This window comes from Dasypus novemcinctus, chromosome 7 (genome assembly GCF_030445035.2).
Source record: "Dasypus novemcinctus isolate mDasNov1 chromosome 7, mDasNov1.1.hap2, whole genome shotgun sequence".
NCBI classification, from domain to species: domain Eukaryota; kingdom Metazoa; phylum Chordata; class Mammalia; order Cingulata; family Dasypodidae; genus Dasypus; species Dasypus novemcinctus.
Window position 1 is genome coordinate 38,740,990 of NC_080679.1, and position 15,274 is coordinate 38,756,263.

The following is a 15,274-nucleotide window of genomic DNA, read 5'->3' on the forward strand; positions in this document are numbered from 1 at the left end:
CGAGTTTTAATAAGATAAACGATCTTTAATAAACAACTGCTTCTTCAAGGACATTCTTGAGTAAAACTTTCTTTTTTTCCCTTTTAACTGCAAATCGTGGTGAAGAATAAATACAGTGACTTTTAGTACAGTTTGGTGTCACTGCCTTGATTCATGCTAAGGTGCCAGCAGTTTTACCCACTGTTGTTTTTATACCATCGGTAAGCTGTCAACACATTAAAAAGACAATTAAAGTCTTAGTATTATTTTGACAATAGTGTTGAACTTAGGAGCCCTCCTGAAAGGGTTTGGGGGAAACCTGTGGATCTGCAAAATATACTTCGATAACCACTATTTTGAATTAATAATGTAGTTGAATATATACTTTTTGGACATTTTTCTTATTTATTTTGCCTTTTTGTTGCTTTTATCCATTTTTATTAAAGCTTTACTCTTTTTTATTGATTGGTAAAGTCTTTTATACATATTTAACATATTTGTTGCAAGCCCCTCTCCCCTCCAATTTTTTATTTGCTTTTAAATCTCAAAATTTTTATATATTCTATTTCTTTATGATTTTTTCATTTTAAGTCCTTGCCCTCCCTTGTATGGGACTTTTCTACCCCAAGCATATATAAGTATATTCGCCTATATTTTCTTCTGGTCTTTTAAAATTTTATTATTTACATTTTAGTCATTTGGAGCCCATTTAGGGTTTTTTTGTTGTTGTTGCTTTTTAGGAGATAACAGGGATTGAAACCTTGGGAAGCAGGTGCTCAATCTCTTAAGCTACATCCGCTCCCCTAGGGGTTTGTTTTGAGGCACAGCTGTAACTTTATTTTTTTCCAAAATGGTTGCCTCTTTTTCCAAAATTATGTATTGATTAATCCCATCCTTTCCCCTATTAACTTGCTACCTGTATTATTTACTGAATTTTTATTTATACTTTCATTTATTTCTGGATGATGATATTCATTTAGCTTTTGAAACTGAATTTTATACTGTCTTGAGATCAGGAAGATAGCTAAATATAGGAGGCTATTAATTTTTAGATTTAAACTGATTTTCTCATATCGTTTCTGAACAGAAAATGACTTACATAAAAAGTATTGTCTTTCTTTAACATTAAAGCTTTTAGGGACCCAAAATTTCAAAACAAAGATTATTTTGGAGTAAGCAAAAATTGTAATGCAGCTATTGTAATCAAGCATAGTCTGCATTTGTCAGCAAAGAGTACCTAAAGAAAAATTCGATTCATGCGGTTAACTTTTACAGTCCTGTCTGGATTGGTTGTTAGTTACATTAAAACTAGTGATAATAAAGCTAAGATCAAAGGTTTGCTTCATTGGACGGTTAATTTCACAACAAGGGAAACACTTCCATCTTACTTCTCATTAAGTAGATCTTGTTTTATTTTAGAGAAGGTATAGGTACCTTAATAGAAATTAACATTACTTCTACAGAAACAAATAAAAGCTAACTCATGTTCTATTTTTAATAGATATCTGAATTACCACTTTTGTGTTTGAAGGACCTCATCTTTTAACTGAAGTTGATGCCATTGTGATCACTCATTGCTGTTTTGTTGTTTTAACAAAGTACTGATTTATTTTAGTTGAAAGAAAATTACTTCCTTCTTAAGGTGACCTGACATTTTAGATAATCATTTTGAAACTCACTTTGAGATTTCTTTATGCCATTGGCAATGTGTTATTCAATTTTTTTCTAAGACTTATTCATTTATCCCCCCCACCCCTGGGGCTTGTTTGCTGCCTGCTCTCCGTATCCATTCGCTGCGTATTCTTCTGTGTCTGCTTTTCTCCCTTTGTTGTGTCATCTTGCTGTGCCAGCTCTCCACTGGCGCAGCCCATCAACTCCCCACAGGCGCAGGCCAGCCTGCCTTCACAAGGAGGCCCTGGGACATGAACCCTGGGCCTCCCATATGGTAGATGGGAGCCCAATCAATTGAGCCACACTGGCTTCCTGTGTTATTTAATTTTAAGCATTTATAATTTGTGTTTCGATTAACCTTTGCTTAATTTTCCTTTTTGTCACATATAAACGCCTTTAAACTATGATAGATGTCTGTGAAGTCCTTTTGTTATTTGAGATTTCCAACAAATAAAACAAATAAAAGGAGCTGATGTGGCTTAAGCAGTTGAGTGCCTGCTTCTCACATGGGAAGTCCCAAGTTCGGGTCCCGGTACCTCCTAAAGAAGGCAAACAAACAGCAGACAGCAAGTGAAAACAAGCAGACATTGAACAAAACAGTGAGCAGACCAAAAAAAAAACCCAAAACAAGCAGGGAGCAGATGTGGATCAAGCAGTTGAGCACCTGCCTCCCACATTGGGGGGGGGTGTCCAGGGTTCGGTTAATGAAGGGGAAAAAAAGAGCAAAAAAAACCCCAAAATAAGCAGGGAGCAGATGTGGGTCAAACAGGAAAAAAAGCAACAAGCAAACAGACAAGGGAGCCATTTGTGCGGGAACACAAATAAAATACTAGTTACCAAAGTGTCTGATAAATTAGTTTCACAGCAGTATGAGTATTAAAGTTCTGTAGTTCCCATATACTACTATACTTTAGTCTATGCAACATCAGTATTTATCAAGATCTTGTCAAGATATGAAACTTTTAAAAGCGTAAAACAAAACCTTCATTTGGGGGAACTAAAAATTATCCAATCTTTAAAAATTATGATGTTTAATAAAATAATCATTAATACATAATTATATTCTGTAGTTAATATAAAACTATATGAAAAATATCAATATAGCCTTTAGCAAAATCAGTGATTGATTAATTAATACTATATTTCTCTACTTTTCCCTCTAACCTTATTTTACAAAATGGAGCAAACAAATGCAACAGCTGTTGTTTAAACGCATTGAAAGAAATCCCCAACCCCAACTGCGTTAGTAATAAAACTGCCATCCCTACTCTTCCCTCTTCCCATTGAGGGCAGGAGCCAGGGAATGTACCTGCCTAGCAGATGGACCCCTTTACTCCAGAGTTGTTGAGAGGATGGATCAGGCTGCCTTTGACAGTTTATTCTAGGATACTGGAGCCCTCTCTGTATTTAAGTATAGAGTAACTTGACTGGGACCACTCAACCTTTTTCTTCCCCGATCATAGTTGGGCTTTTCTAACCCATTTGAGTAAGTTTTATGTTTCTCTGACAGTATTTTTTTTTTTAAAGATTTATTTATTTATTTAATTTCTCCCCCTCCCCTGGTTGTCTGTTCTTGGTGTCTATTTGCTGCGTCTTGTTTCTTTGTCCGCTTCTGTTGTCGTCAGCAGCACGGGAAGTGTGGGCGGCGCCATTCCTGGGCAGGCTGCTCTTTCTTTTCACGCTGGGCGGCTTTCCTCACGGGCGCACTCCTTGCACGTGGGGCTCCCCCACGCAGGGACACCCTTGCGTGGCACGGCACTCCTTGCGCGCATCAGCACTGCGCATGGCCCACTCCACACGGGTCAAGGAGGCCCGGGGTTTGAACCGCGGACCTCCCATATGGTAGACGGACGCCCTAACCACTGGGCCAAAGTCCGTTTCCCTCTCTGACATTATTTAGTGTGTGATGTTTTGATACTTAAATTTTTGAAACCCGAATTCTGTCTCTTTGCCTGTGTACCCCATTAATGAATTGTCTGACATCTTTGGAATATAACCTTTCTGTTACAGTGTCATCTTTGTAAAACCCGAGTGTATGTTACACATTCATTATTGATAACTATGTAAAAACAGAACTGAGACTCCTCAGGAAGCATTTATTTGCATTATTATAGCACTTGTTTTAGGTGTTAGGTTTTTTATTTCTGAGAATTTTTATTTACATTTTAAATAAAAGTAAAATTTTTCTGACTTCCAGTATCCCCTTGTCTCTCCCAGGGTTGGATTGGTCTGAAGAGAGTGGAGAGGAAATAGAGGACTCCGAGCAGGCCTCACCATACCAGGTTGCATGGTCCATCCGAGAAACCCTCAGATATGAAAGACACATGTAAGCCTTCCTTTTGTTTATATTCTTAAATTACCACTCCAGTAGATTGATTTTTCCTGACATGTGCAAATAATTATTTTATTGAATCTAGTTTTATTGTAAAGGAGATAGAATAGATTTCACTTAGGAAGAAATCAACTTTATTGTTTGAGGAAACAATTTTTTTTAATGTAGAAAATATTGAGTTCCCATAAATCATCCTTGCAACCAAAGTTTTCTCTATTACTAATGTTTTACATTAGTGTGGTATCTTTATTAAAATTGATTAAAGAATATTATTGTAATATTAACTGCAGTCCATAGTTTACATTTGGATTCACTGTAGTGTACAGTCTTAGGTTTGTTTTATTTTTATTCTAGTAACATATATACAAACTAAAACTTCTCCTTTTAACCACATTCAAATATATAATTCAGTCCTATTAATTATATTTATTAATACAATGTTGTGCTACCATCATCACCATCCATTACCAAAACTTTTCCATTACCCCTAAGAGAAACTATACCAATTAAGTATTAACTCCCCATTCCCTACCCACCCTCCAGCCCCTGTTCCTGTTCTAATTATTTTGAATCAATGAGATCAGGTAATATTTGTCCTGTGTGTCTTACTTATTTCATTCAAAATGATGTCTTCAGGGTTCATCTATGTTGTCTCATGTATCAGAACTTTGTTTCTTTTTAAGACTGAATAATATTCTAAGTATGTATGTACCATATTTTGTTTATCCATTTATTGCTTGATGGACCTTTGGGTTGCTTCTGTCTTTTGGCAATTGTGACTAATGCCGCTGTGAACATCAGTATGCAAATATCTGTTTAAGTCCCTGCTTTCAGTTCTTTTAGGTAAAACTCAGAAGTGGGATTGCCAGGCCATATTGTAATTCTATACTTAACTTTCTGAGGAACCACCAGACTGTTCTCCACAGCAGCTACATCCTTTTACATCCCTACCAACAATGAATGAATTTTCTCATTTTTCCACATTATCTTCACAACTTTTTATTTTCTGCTTATTTTTAATAGTAGCCATTTTAGTGGATATGAAATGATATCTCATTGTAGTTTTAATTTGCACTTCCCTAATGGCTAATGATGTTGAGCCATTTTTATTGTTCCTTTTGGCCATTTGAATATCATCTTTGTAGCAATGTGTACTCAAGTCTTTTGCCCATTTTTAAATTTGGTTGTTTGTGTTTTTGTTGTTGCGTTGTAGGATTTCTTTAGACATTCTGGATATTAAACTCTTATCAGATATGTGGTTTCCAAATATTTTCTCTCTTTCAGTAAGTTGTCTTTTCCTTCCATGATGAAGTTCTATGATGAACAAAAGTTTTCAATTTTGATGAATTGCATCTGTCTGTGTTTTTTGTTGTTGCTCATGCTTTTGGTATAAAGTCTAAGAAACCATTGTCTCTTCTCTGTGTGTCTTTCTGTTGTGTCATCTTGCTGTGCCAGCTGTCTGCATGGGCCAGTGCCCATGGACCTGCACAGGGCAGCACTCCTGTGCAGGACAGTACTCTGTGCAGGCCAGCACTCCATGTGAGCTAGCTCGTCACATGGGCCAGCATGCCTTCACCAGGAGGCCCTGGGCATCAAACTGTGGACTTCTATATGGTATACAGAAGCCCAATTGCTTGAGCCACATCCGCTTCCAAGAATTGACATCTTAACAATATTTAGTCTTCCAATCCATGAACATGGAATACCCTTTCATTTATTTAGGTTTCCTTTTATTTCTTTTAGCAATGTTTTATAGTGTTGATTTTGTACCCTGTCACTCTGAATTTGTTTTTTTTTAAAGATTTATTTTATTTATCTCTCCCCTACTCCCCCCCCCCAGTTGTCTGTTCTCTGTGTCCATTTGCTGTGTGTTCTTCTTTGTCCACTTCTGTTGTTGTCAGCGGCATGGGAATCTTTTTCTTTTTGTTGCATCATCTTACTGCGTCAGTTCTCCATTTGTGCGGTGCCATTCCTGAGCAGGCTGCACTTATTTTCGCGCTGGGTGGCTCTCCTTACAGGGCGCACTCCTTGCACGTGGGGCTCCCCTACATAGGGGACACCCCTGAGCAGGGAACACCCCTTCATGGCACGGCACTCCTTGCACACATCAGCACTGTGCATGGGCCAGCTCCACACAGGTCAAGGAGTCCCAGGGTTTGAACTGCGGACCTCCCATGTGGTAGGTGGATGCCCTATCCATTGGGCCAAGTCCGCTTCCCACTCTGAATTTGTTTTAATAGCTCAAGGAGCTTTGTTGTTGATTTTTTTTTAATTTTTCAAGAAATTCTCCCCCCACAAGATGGCTCCCTCATCTCTTTGCTTGTTGTTTTTGCCTGTTGGTTTTGCTCCTTGTTTGTGCTCATTTGTGTATTGTTTTTGCCATTGTCTGCTCTTTTTTTTTTTTGCATCTGTTTTTTCTTTAGAAGGTACCAGGAAATGAACCCAGGACCTCCTGTGTGAGCCCCACTCCCTGCTCGTTTTGTTTTTTTGCTTGTTATCTGCTTGCTTTTGCTCATTGTCTTGCTGGTTGTTGGGTGGTTTTTCTTGGCTTGTTTTCTGCTCATTGTTTTTTCGGGTTGTCTGCTGCTCATTGTTTTTGCTCATTGTCTGCTTGTTTGTTTATCTTCTTTAGGAGGCACTGGTAACTGAACCTGGATTTCCCATGTGGAGGTGTGTGCTCAACTACTTGAGCCACATCCATTCCCTGTTGTTTATTTTTCAGGATTTTTTATATTTGGGATCATTTTATCTGCAAATAGTGAATGTTTTACTCCTTTCTTTCCAATTTGGATGCATTTTATTTATTTTTCTTGTCTAATTGTAATGGCTAGAACTTCTGATACAATGTTGAATAACAGTGGTGACAGTGAGCATTCTTGTTCCTGATCTTAGAGGGAAAGCTTTCAGTCTTTTATCATTGTGTTAAATCATTATGTTTTAACATTTTATCATTTATCATTTAACATTTAACATTTATCATTATGTTAGCTATGGATTTTTCATGTATGCCCTTTATTATGTTGAGGAAGTTTCCTTCTTTTCTTAGTTTTCAAAGTGTTTTTATGAAGGAGTGCTGGACTTTGTTACATGCCTTTTTTGCATCAATTGAAATGTTCATTTTTTTTCCCCTTCATTCTATTAATGTAGTTTCTTACATTCGTTGATTTTCTAAGGTTGAACCTCACTCACATGTCTAGGATAAACCTCACTTGATTGTTGTATTAGTCAGTCAAAAGGGTATTGATGCAAAATACCAGAAACTGGTTGGTTTTCATAAAGGGTATTTGTTTGGGGTAGTTGCTTACAGATTCCAGGCCATAAAGCATAAGTTACTTCCCTCACCAAAGTCTATTTGGAGCAAGATGGCTGCTGACGTCTGTGAGGGTTCAGTCTTCCTGGGTTCCTATGTTTCTGGGCTTCCTTTATTCTGGATTCAAGGTTCCTTCCTTCCTGGTGCTGGCTTCTCTTTCCTCTGGGTGCTGACTTCCCGGATCTTCAGCATCAAACTCTAACATCAGAAAATCCCAGCATCAGAAGCTCCAACTCTGTCCTTTGCCATGCCTTTTATCTGTGAGTCTCCATCCACCAAGGGGTGGGTACTGGGTGGGGACTCCACGCCCTAATGATAACTCAGTCATACCCAGGTACAGATCAGATTACAAACATAATCCAGTATTTCCTTTAGAATTCATCAATTATATCAAACTGCTACAGTTGTGGTGGATAATTCTTTAATGTGCTGTTCAATTTGGTTTGCTAGTATTGTGCTGAGGATTTTTGCTTCTTTATTCATAAGGGATATTGGTTTGCAGTTTTCTTTTCCTGATTTATCTTTATCTGGCTTTGGTATTAGGGTCATGTTGGTCTCATAAAATGAGTTAAGAAGTGTTCCCTCATCTTTGACTTTTTGGAAGATTTTGAGCAGGATTGCTGTTGTCTATTCTTCTTGAAGTGTTTGGTAAAATTCACCAGTGGAGTCATCTGGTCCTGGGGTTTTCTTTGTAGGGAGGTTTTTGATTACTGATTCTATATTTTATTATTGGTCTGTTGAGATTTTCCATTTCTTCTTGAGTCACTGTGGTAGTTTGTGTGTTTCAGTCATTAATCTATCTTCCTCCCTTCCTCCCTCCCTCCTTCTTTCCACTCCCCATCCCCCACTGTCTTTACTGTCTGTGTCCATTCGCTGTGTGATCATTTGTGTCTGTTTTTTTTGTCTTGTTTTTTTTTTCTCCTCTCGGCTTCACTGAGATTCAATCGTGGGGATCTCCAATGTGGGGAAGAGGTACCTGTCACTTGCACCGCCTTAGTTCCTGGTTTCTGTCACATCTTGTCTTGACTCTCCCCTGTGTCTCTCGTTTTGCTGCATCATCATCTTGCTACATTGCTCACTGCACAGGCCTGGCTTGCTGCGTGTACCTAGCATGCTTTTACCAGGAGGCCCCAGGGATTGAACCTGGGTGTTCCCGTATGATAGATGGAAGCCCAATCGCTTGAGCGACATCCACTTCCCTAATATTTCTAATGTATTGAATATTTGTAATATCCTAACATATGTGTTTCAAGGTAACCTCATCAGGGGTTATTTGTAACCAATCTAAAATTTGTTTGGGTGTACTTATAGTCCTCTTCAGTCTTTTTCCAAAGATGTCTTGGGAAAGAAAGTGTTTGTGGTCTGTAGGAGATTCATGCATAGCCCTTTGAAAGATAGCAATAAAGCTAATTCTCTTTTGGGCATACTATGTCATTTCAGGGATTCACTTGGTACGGTGTGACAGTACTAAGATGGATCCCTGTCTACGAGACCCAAAGACTCACAGACTCAGCTAATTATTTAAAAGTATTATAGTGGCTCAAGTGCTTGGTCTCCTGTTTACCATATGGGAGGTCCAGGGTTCTATTCCCAGGGACTCCTGGTGAAGGCAAGCTGGCCCACACAGCAGGCTAACCTGAGTGAAGAGCTGGCCCATGTGGCAAGCTGGTCCGAGTGGAGAGCTGGTGCAGCAAGATGACATAACAAGAGATACAAAGGAGAGACAGTAAGAGATGCAGCAGACCAGGGAGCTGAGCTGAGGAACAAGAGATTGAGCACGTCTTTCCCACTCCAAAAGATCCCAAGATCGGTTCCCAGTGCCTCCTAAAGAGAAGACAAGCAGACATAGATGAACGCATAGCAAATGGACACAGAAAGCCGGCAATGAGGTGGGTGGGGTGGAAGTGGGAGAAATAAATAAATAAATATTTGAAAAAATAAAAAGGTATTGTAGTTAGAATAGGTGTTTAGCAAAGTAGAGGGGAGACCAGTTATCTGCCTTAGCAGTCCCTTAGAGGTTCATAGTATCTTTGTATGAACATATATTCCAGGGTTTGGTTTTTTAATGTATAAGCTTAAAAATGTGATTTGTAAGCATACCCAGATGTGATTGCACTTAGGGAATTGATTCCCTGGAGATGAATATATAACCCAAAATGTTTATTTATAGTGAGAAATATAATTATCAAGGAGAACAAGTGGTCATTGAGCAAAACTACATGGGGGAAGAACCCTATAGGATTGTTTAACACAAATAGTGAGCTCTAATGTAAATCATGGACTATAGTTATAGAACAATGATAAAAATGTTCTTTCATCAATTGTAACAAATGTACCACATTAATGCAATGTGTTAATGATAGGGTGGGATGTGGGAACTCTGTATTTTCTGTATGATTTTCCTGTAAATCTGTAACTTCTCAAATAATATATATATATATCCCCTAGATAGTATTGGAGAATACTATATATTTCTCTCCCTGTGAGGTTCATTTTTATAAATGTCATTCAAGTCTGTTGTTTCCTTACTATTAGCATAGATAGAGTACAACAGTTGGTTGATCTTGAGCTTTCTTGGTTACAGATAGTATCAGTCATGTCTCCTAAGGGTTTTGGTTATTCATAGAGCTTAATTTGAGATATTTCGGGTTAATTTAAAAAATTGCTGTGAATGAGTTAACATAAGTAAATGTCCAGAAAATTACCTTGTACATGGAAAATGCTTAATAAATGGTAGTTGTGATTCCTAATTTAATTCTCAAGATAACCTCGACATTAGTATTGGGAGTATTTTGCTGTTGACTGACAGTAAAGTGTACTCCATTTCTGCTTTCTGTTCGTGCAGAGTTATCAGAATACTTATTTTACTGTTTTAGACTTGTGACCATTCTCATTTTTCTTCATCTTTATAGCATTTTACTTTCTTGGCCACTTTTGCTAATTTGTTTCCTCTTTGGCTACCTTGATACTCTGCTTTCTTAGTCCTCCTTTTCCTTTTTAGACTAGTCTGTTTTTCTTCTCTTTACAAGTAGTGATCCTTTTTTCTTGCCCAGCTATAACTTTAATCTTTAGCCCTATATTCTTCTATCTCCATTCACTTATTCATTTATTCACTCAACATGTTCATACTGAGCTCTAATGCTTTAAGCATGGAACACTCTACTCTTCCGTTTTGACACTGAGATTCTCCACATCTGTATCTGTCATTCTGCTGCTCTCTCGCAGGAGCTTCTATCCTGCATTTGAAAATACCTGTAAAAAAACAACAACAATAAAACCTGTATGACATCTTTATTCCAGTTTCTCATTGTAGCTACTTGTCATTTATTAGATTTTGTTGTGCTTAAATTTCATAGAAGATAGAAAGCTGTAGATAACTGGACCTAACCACATCCATTAATGTCCTCAAAAGAAGATTTTGCCATTTGAAATTTCTGAAAAGAAGGTTTGCCATTTAAAATTCCTCAGTGAATTCATTGAAACTTTGGGAAGAATATCTGACAGCTCAGCGGTCTCATTGCCAGTTCCTCTCTAAAGAAACTTTTCATTAGCAATCTTGTTAAATCAGTATTATACTTAAGGAAATTTTGAGAAGAAGTTGGCTTTTTTTCAGCAGCTGTTTCTTGGTTCGTTAATGTAGTTGTAGAAGCACACACCAAAGATCTCTCAGGCTTTTACTGTGTTTCTCAATAACAGAAATGCCAGTATCTTTAATGTATTATTAAGTAACTATAATAACTGCTAGTAACTACTTGCCTTTTCATGTTCCTAATGGTGTCTTTAGTTGGAAAGAGAGTCTTAATTTTAATGAAGTACAACTAGCAGCCTTTTCCTTTATGCTGTATTTGTATGCAGTTTAAGAAATCATTACCTACCCCAGGATCATAAATCTATTCACCATATATCTTCTAGAAACATTGTTTTACCCAGTCTATCTGGAATTTATTTTGTACATATTTCATATGCATTTTTCTACTTCTTACCATGCCTGATGATTTTTTTTAGAGGCCAGATATTATTAATTTCACCTAATTCATCCTGAATATTTTTGTGTTCTTTTAAATATAATTGAGCTTTGTTCTGGGATGCAGTTATGCTACTTAGAAACAATTTGAACCTCTTGAGACTTATTTTAAACTCTGTTAAGTGTTACCACAGCCGCCTTTAGTTTAGAGCTAATTTTACCCCACAGCTGAGTTAAACCCTTCTGTATACTCTGTCCAATGCCTGGTGTACTGCAGATTTTTCCAATCTGGGTGGTGGGAACACAAACTAATTCTGGCCCTGTGTGAGGTGCAGGGATTGTTTGGACAACTCTTTTCCAGTAGTTCTTTCCTGGCCTCAGGTAGTTTCTATACACACATGCACTCCAGGTCTTCAGAGGTCTCCTGTGTGTGTGCTTGTCTCAGCACCTCCGTCCTCCCCAGTACTCTGCCCTGCTAATCCTAACCCACTGGGCCTCCCTGAAATCTCAACTCCGTCTCCTCAACTCAGGGAGACCTCAGAGTTCTGTATTTCCCTTCCCTACACTGTGGCCTCGGAACTGTCTCCTGCAAGTAAGCTAGACAATTGTAGGGCTTCCCTTGTTGGATTCCTTTGTCTCATGGATTGTTGTCCCACACTCTCTATTGTCCAATATCTGGAAAATGTTTCATATATTTTGTCCAGTTTTTTAGCTGTTTAAGGTGGCAGTGTAAATCTGGTTCCTATTTTTCATTCACGACTATAAGCAGAAGTTATAGTACATTTTTTAATAATGCATTTTGATATCCTGAAATATTGCCTGTCTCCTAAAGTTTTTCTTTCTGAAAAGCCAGTTAGATATATGAGATACCATTTTCCTGTATTATCCTTCTCTTTCGTATTTTTTCTTTTTTTGTCTCTTTGTAATGTATTCTGGATTATTTCCTTGTCTGTGTAATCTGTTTGATCTGAACATTAAATTTTGCCCTTTAGTTATATTTTTCATTTCCAGAATGTCTCTTTGTTTTTTTTTTTCACATCAGTGCTATTTATTCATATTTTTAAGCCTTTCTTTTATTTCCTGAAACATGTTTTTTTTTAAAAATTGAGTTGTTTTTCTTTTTAAGATTTATTTATCCCACCCCCTCAACCCCTGTTGTTTTTGTGCTTGCTCTCTGCTTTCTGTGTCCATTTGCTGTATGTTCTTCTGTGTCTGCTTGTCTTCTCTTTAGGCAGCACTGGGAACCAATCCTGGGACCTTCTGGTGTGGGAGAGAGGTGCTTAATCTCTTGTGCCACCTCAGTTCCCTGGTCTGCTGTGGCTCTTATTGTCTCTCCTCTGGTCTCTTTTTGTTGCATCATTTTGCTGCGCCAGCTCTCTGCTCAGGTCAGCACTCCACACGGGCCAGCTTGCCTTCACCAGGAGGCCCCAGAAATCAAACCCTAGACCTCCTATATAGTAGACAGGAGCCCAATCACTTGAGCCATATCTGCTTCCCTTGAAACATCTTTTTTTTTTTTTTTTTTAAGATTTATTTATTTATTTAATTTCCCCCCCTCCCTTGGTTGTCTGTTCTTGGTGTCTATTTGTTGCGTCTTGTTTCTTTGTCAGCTTTTGTTTCTTTGTCCGCTTCTGTTGTCAGCGGCACAGGAAGTGTGGGCGGCGCCATTCCTGGGCAGGCTGCACTTTCTTTTCACGCTGGGCGGCTCTCCTCACGGGCGCACTCCTTGCGCGTGGGGGCTCCCCCACGCGGGGGACACCCTTGCGTGGCACGGCACTCCTTGCGCGCATCAGCGCTGCGCATGGCCAGCTCCACACGGGTCAAGGAGGCCCGGGGTTTGAACCGCGGACCTCCCATATGGTAGACGGACGCCCTAACCGCTGGGCCAAAGTCCGTTTCCCACCTTGAAACATCTTAAACATAGTCATTTTATATTCTATGTTGATAGCTCCAATATCTTAAATGAGCTATGTTTTGTTTCTGCCAGCGTTTACTTCTGGTGCCATGTTTCCTTTGGTGTTTTATGAATACTTTTAAAAATTTAAGTTCTTTTTTTGTGTTAAAGTTATCAGAATTTTTTGATAGCGGAAAGAAAGTGAGTTCCCCTAGAGAGGACTTAATATTTGCTTATGTAAAGCACTTTTAAACTAATTTCTCACCTTGAAGATGTTTTTGCCCTCCAGGATAGTGTGAATTTGACTTCACACTGACTTGAGGGCTGCTTTGTGGTTACCATTCTTAGGGAAGATTCCATCCCCCACCTCATCCCACCCCTGTTCCATTCAAATGTTTGAGGCACTACAGCTTTCTCTTTTTGGACAGGATGGGTGGTGTGGCTTTATTTCTAGTTCAGCCTTTCTTTGTGATTATATTCCTTTGGAATACTAGCTTTATGGGTTGAGGAGTGTCCTGTTGGATATTGCCACTTTAGTGGGTCCGGAAACTTTGCCTCCTGTCCTTGGATTCTTAGAAGACTATAAAAATTGAAGCTTAAGTTAGTCAGGTTTAGAAAATGCCCTAAAGGAGAAAGCAAACTTTGTTTAGTTCAGTATATATTTCTTGAGTTCCTTTTATGTGCCAAGCATTGTTTTAGTTATTAAGTATATGAAGTAGTGAACGCAGCATGAACAAATGCACAAATTCCTGCCTTCATAGCATTTACATTATGTTGAACTTTAGTGCTTAGCTTATCTTGTTAGGTTACCATCTTCAGTTAGTTTTCTGTCCTCCATATTCCTGGATTTTTTCATGTGTTCATGGTTGCATTTAATGCTTGTTTGTTTTGTTTCTGAAAGTTTGTTTGTTTTTAAGTCAATTTTATTGAAATGTATTCATAAACCATACAGTCCATCCAAAATGTACAATCAGTGGCATTTGGTATAATCACTGAGTTGTGCATTCATCACTTGAATCAATATGAGTGTTTTCATTACTCCAAAATAATAATAAAAAGCAAACAAGAAGACTCTACCCCTAAACTGTCACCTCTTAATCCCTCTGTCCTTCCCCTGCCATATATACCTTCTAATCTATTTCTGTCTTTTAATTTATTTATATTTATATTTTGTATAGATGGAGTCAAACAATATATAGTACCCTTTATTTTATTTCACTTAGGATATTTCCTTTTTTTTTCTATTGATGAAAGATTATTAATATATTACTATACACTACTGTCCATAGTTTGCTTTGGTTGTATTTTTGCCCAAATATCACCCTGATAGTAATATCTTATAACATTAATGTACATTTGTTCTGTTTCAGAGAAAAACATTCTTATATATGTACTATTAACGATTCTCATTTTTCACATGAGAGTTTGCTATGCTCTACAGGCCTATGTTTTGTTTTTTAGCTTTCCGTCTAGTGATGCAGAAGACCTTAGGCTTTCCTTTTCCCATTGTCATAACCATATATTAATGCTGCTAATTACAAACACAATTACAAACACTATGGTGTGCATTCACCATTTCTATTCATTTTTAAAAATTACCAATTCTGCCCAGATTAAACCTCAGCTTTCCATTGTCTAACCTCATTTTATTTTCTGGTCACCTATATTCTAATTATTAACTCAGTGAGTTTACTAATTATATTTAGTACATAATAGTGAAATCATAATATATTTGTCCTTTTGTGTCTGGCTTACTTCACTAAATATAATGTCCTCTAGGATCATCCAAATTGTCATAAGCTTCAAGACTTCATTTCTTTTTACAGCTGAATAATATTCCATTGTATGTGTATACCACAATTTGTTTATCCATTCATCAGCTGATGACCACCTGAGCTATCTCCATTCTTGGCAATTATGAATATCAGTGTGCAAATGTCTGTTCCTGTCATAACTGCTCTCAGTTCTGGGCATATACCTAGTAGTGGTATTGCTGGGTCACATGGCAGATGTATATTTAACTTTCTTAGGAACCGCCAAATAACTTTCCATAGTGGCAGCACCATTCTACATTCTATAGTGACTAACCTTTCCTATCTCTCCAATTGTAGTTTTCTGTTCTCT

The 15,274-nt window shown here is 37.9% G+C and overlaps 1 protein-coding gene across 8 annotated transcripts in view; it reads left to right on the forward strand.

Moving 5' to 3' along the window:
• Positions 1-15,274, forward strand: part of INO80D (INO80 complex subunit D) — a 92,503-nt gene that overhangs the window by 28,824 nt on the left and 48,405 nt on the right. For all 8 annotated transcript variants that reach the window (XM_004461912.5, XM_058300303.2, XM_004461915.5 and 5 more), the window contains one exon: positions 3,868-3,976. In XM_004461912.5, the coding sequence (XP_004461969.1) occupies positions 3,868-3,976 (109 nt within the window). The remainder of the gene's footprint in view (positions 1-3,867; positions 3,977-15,274) is intronic.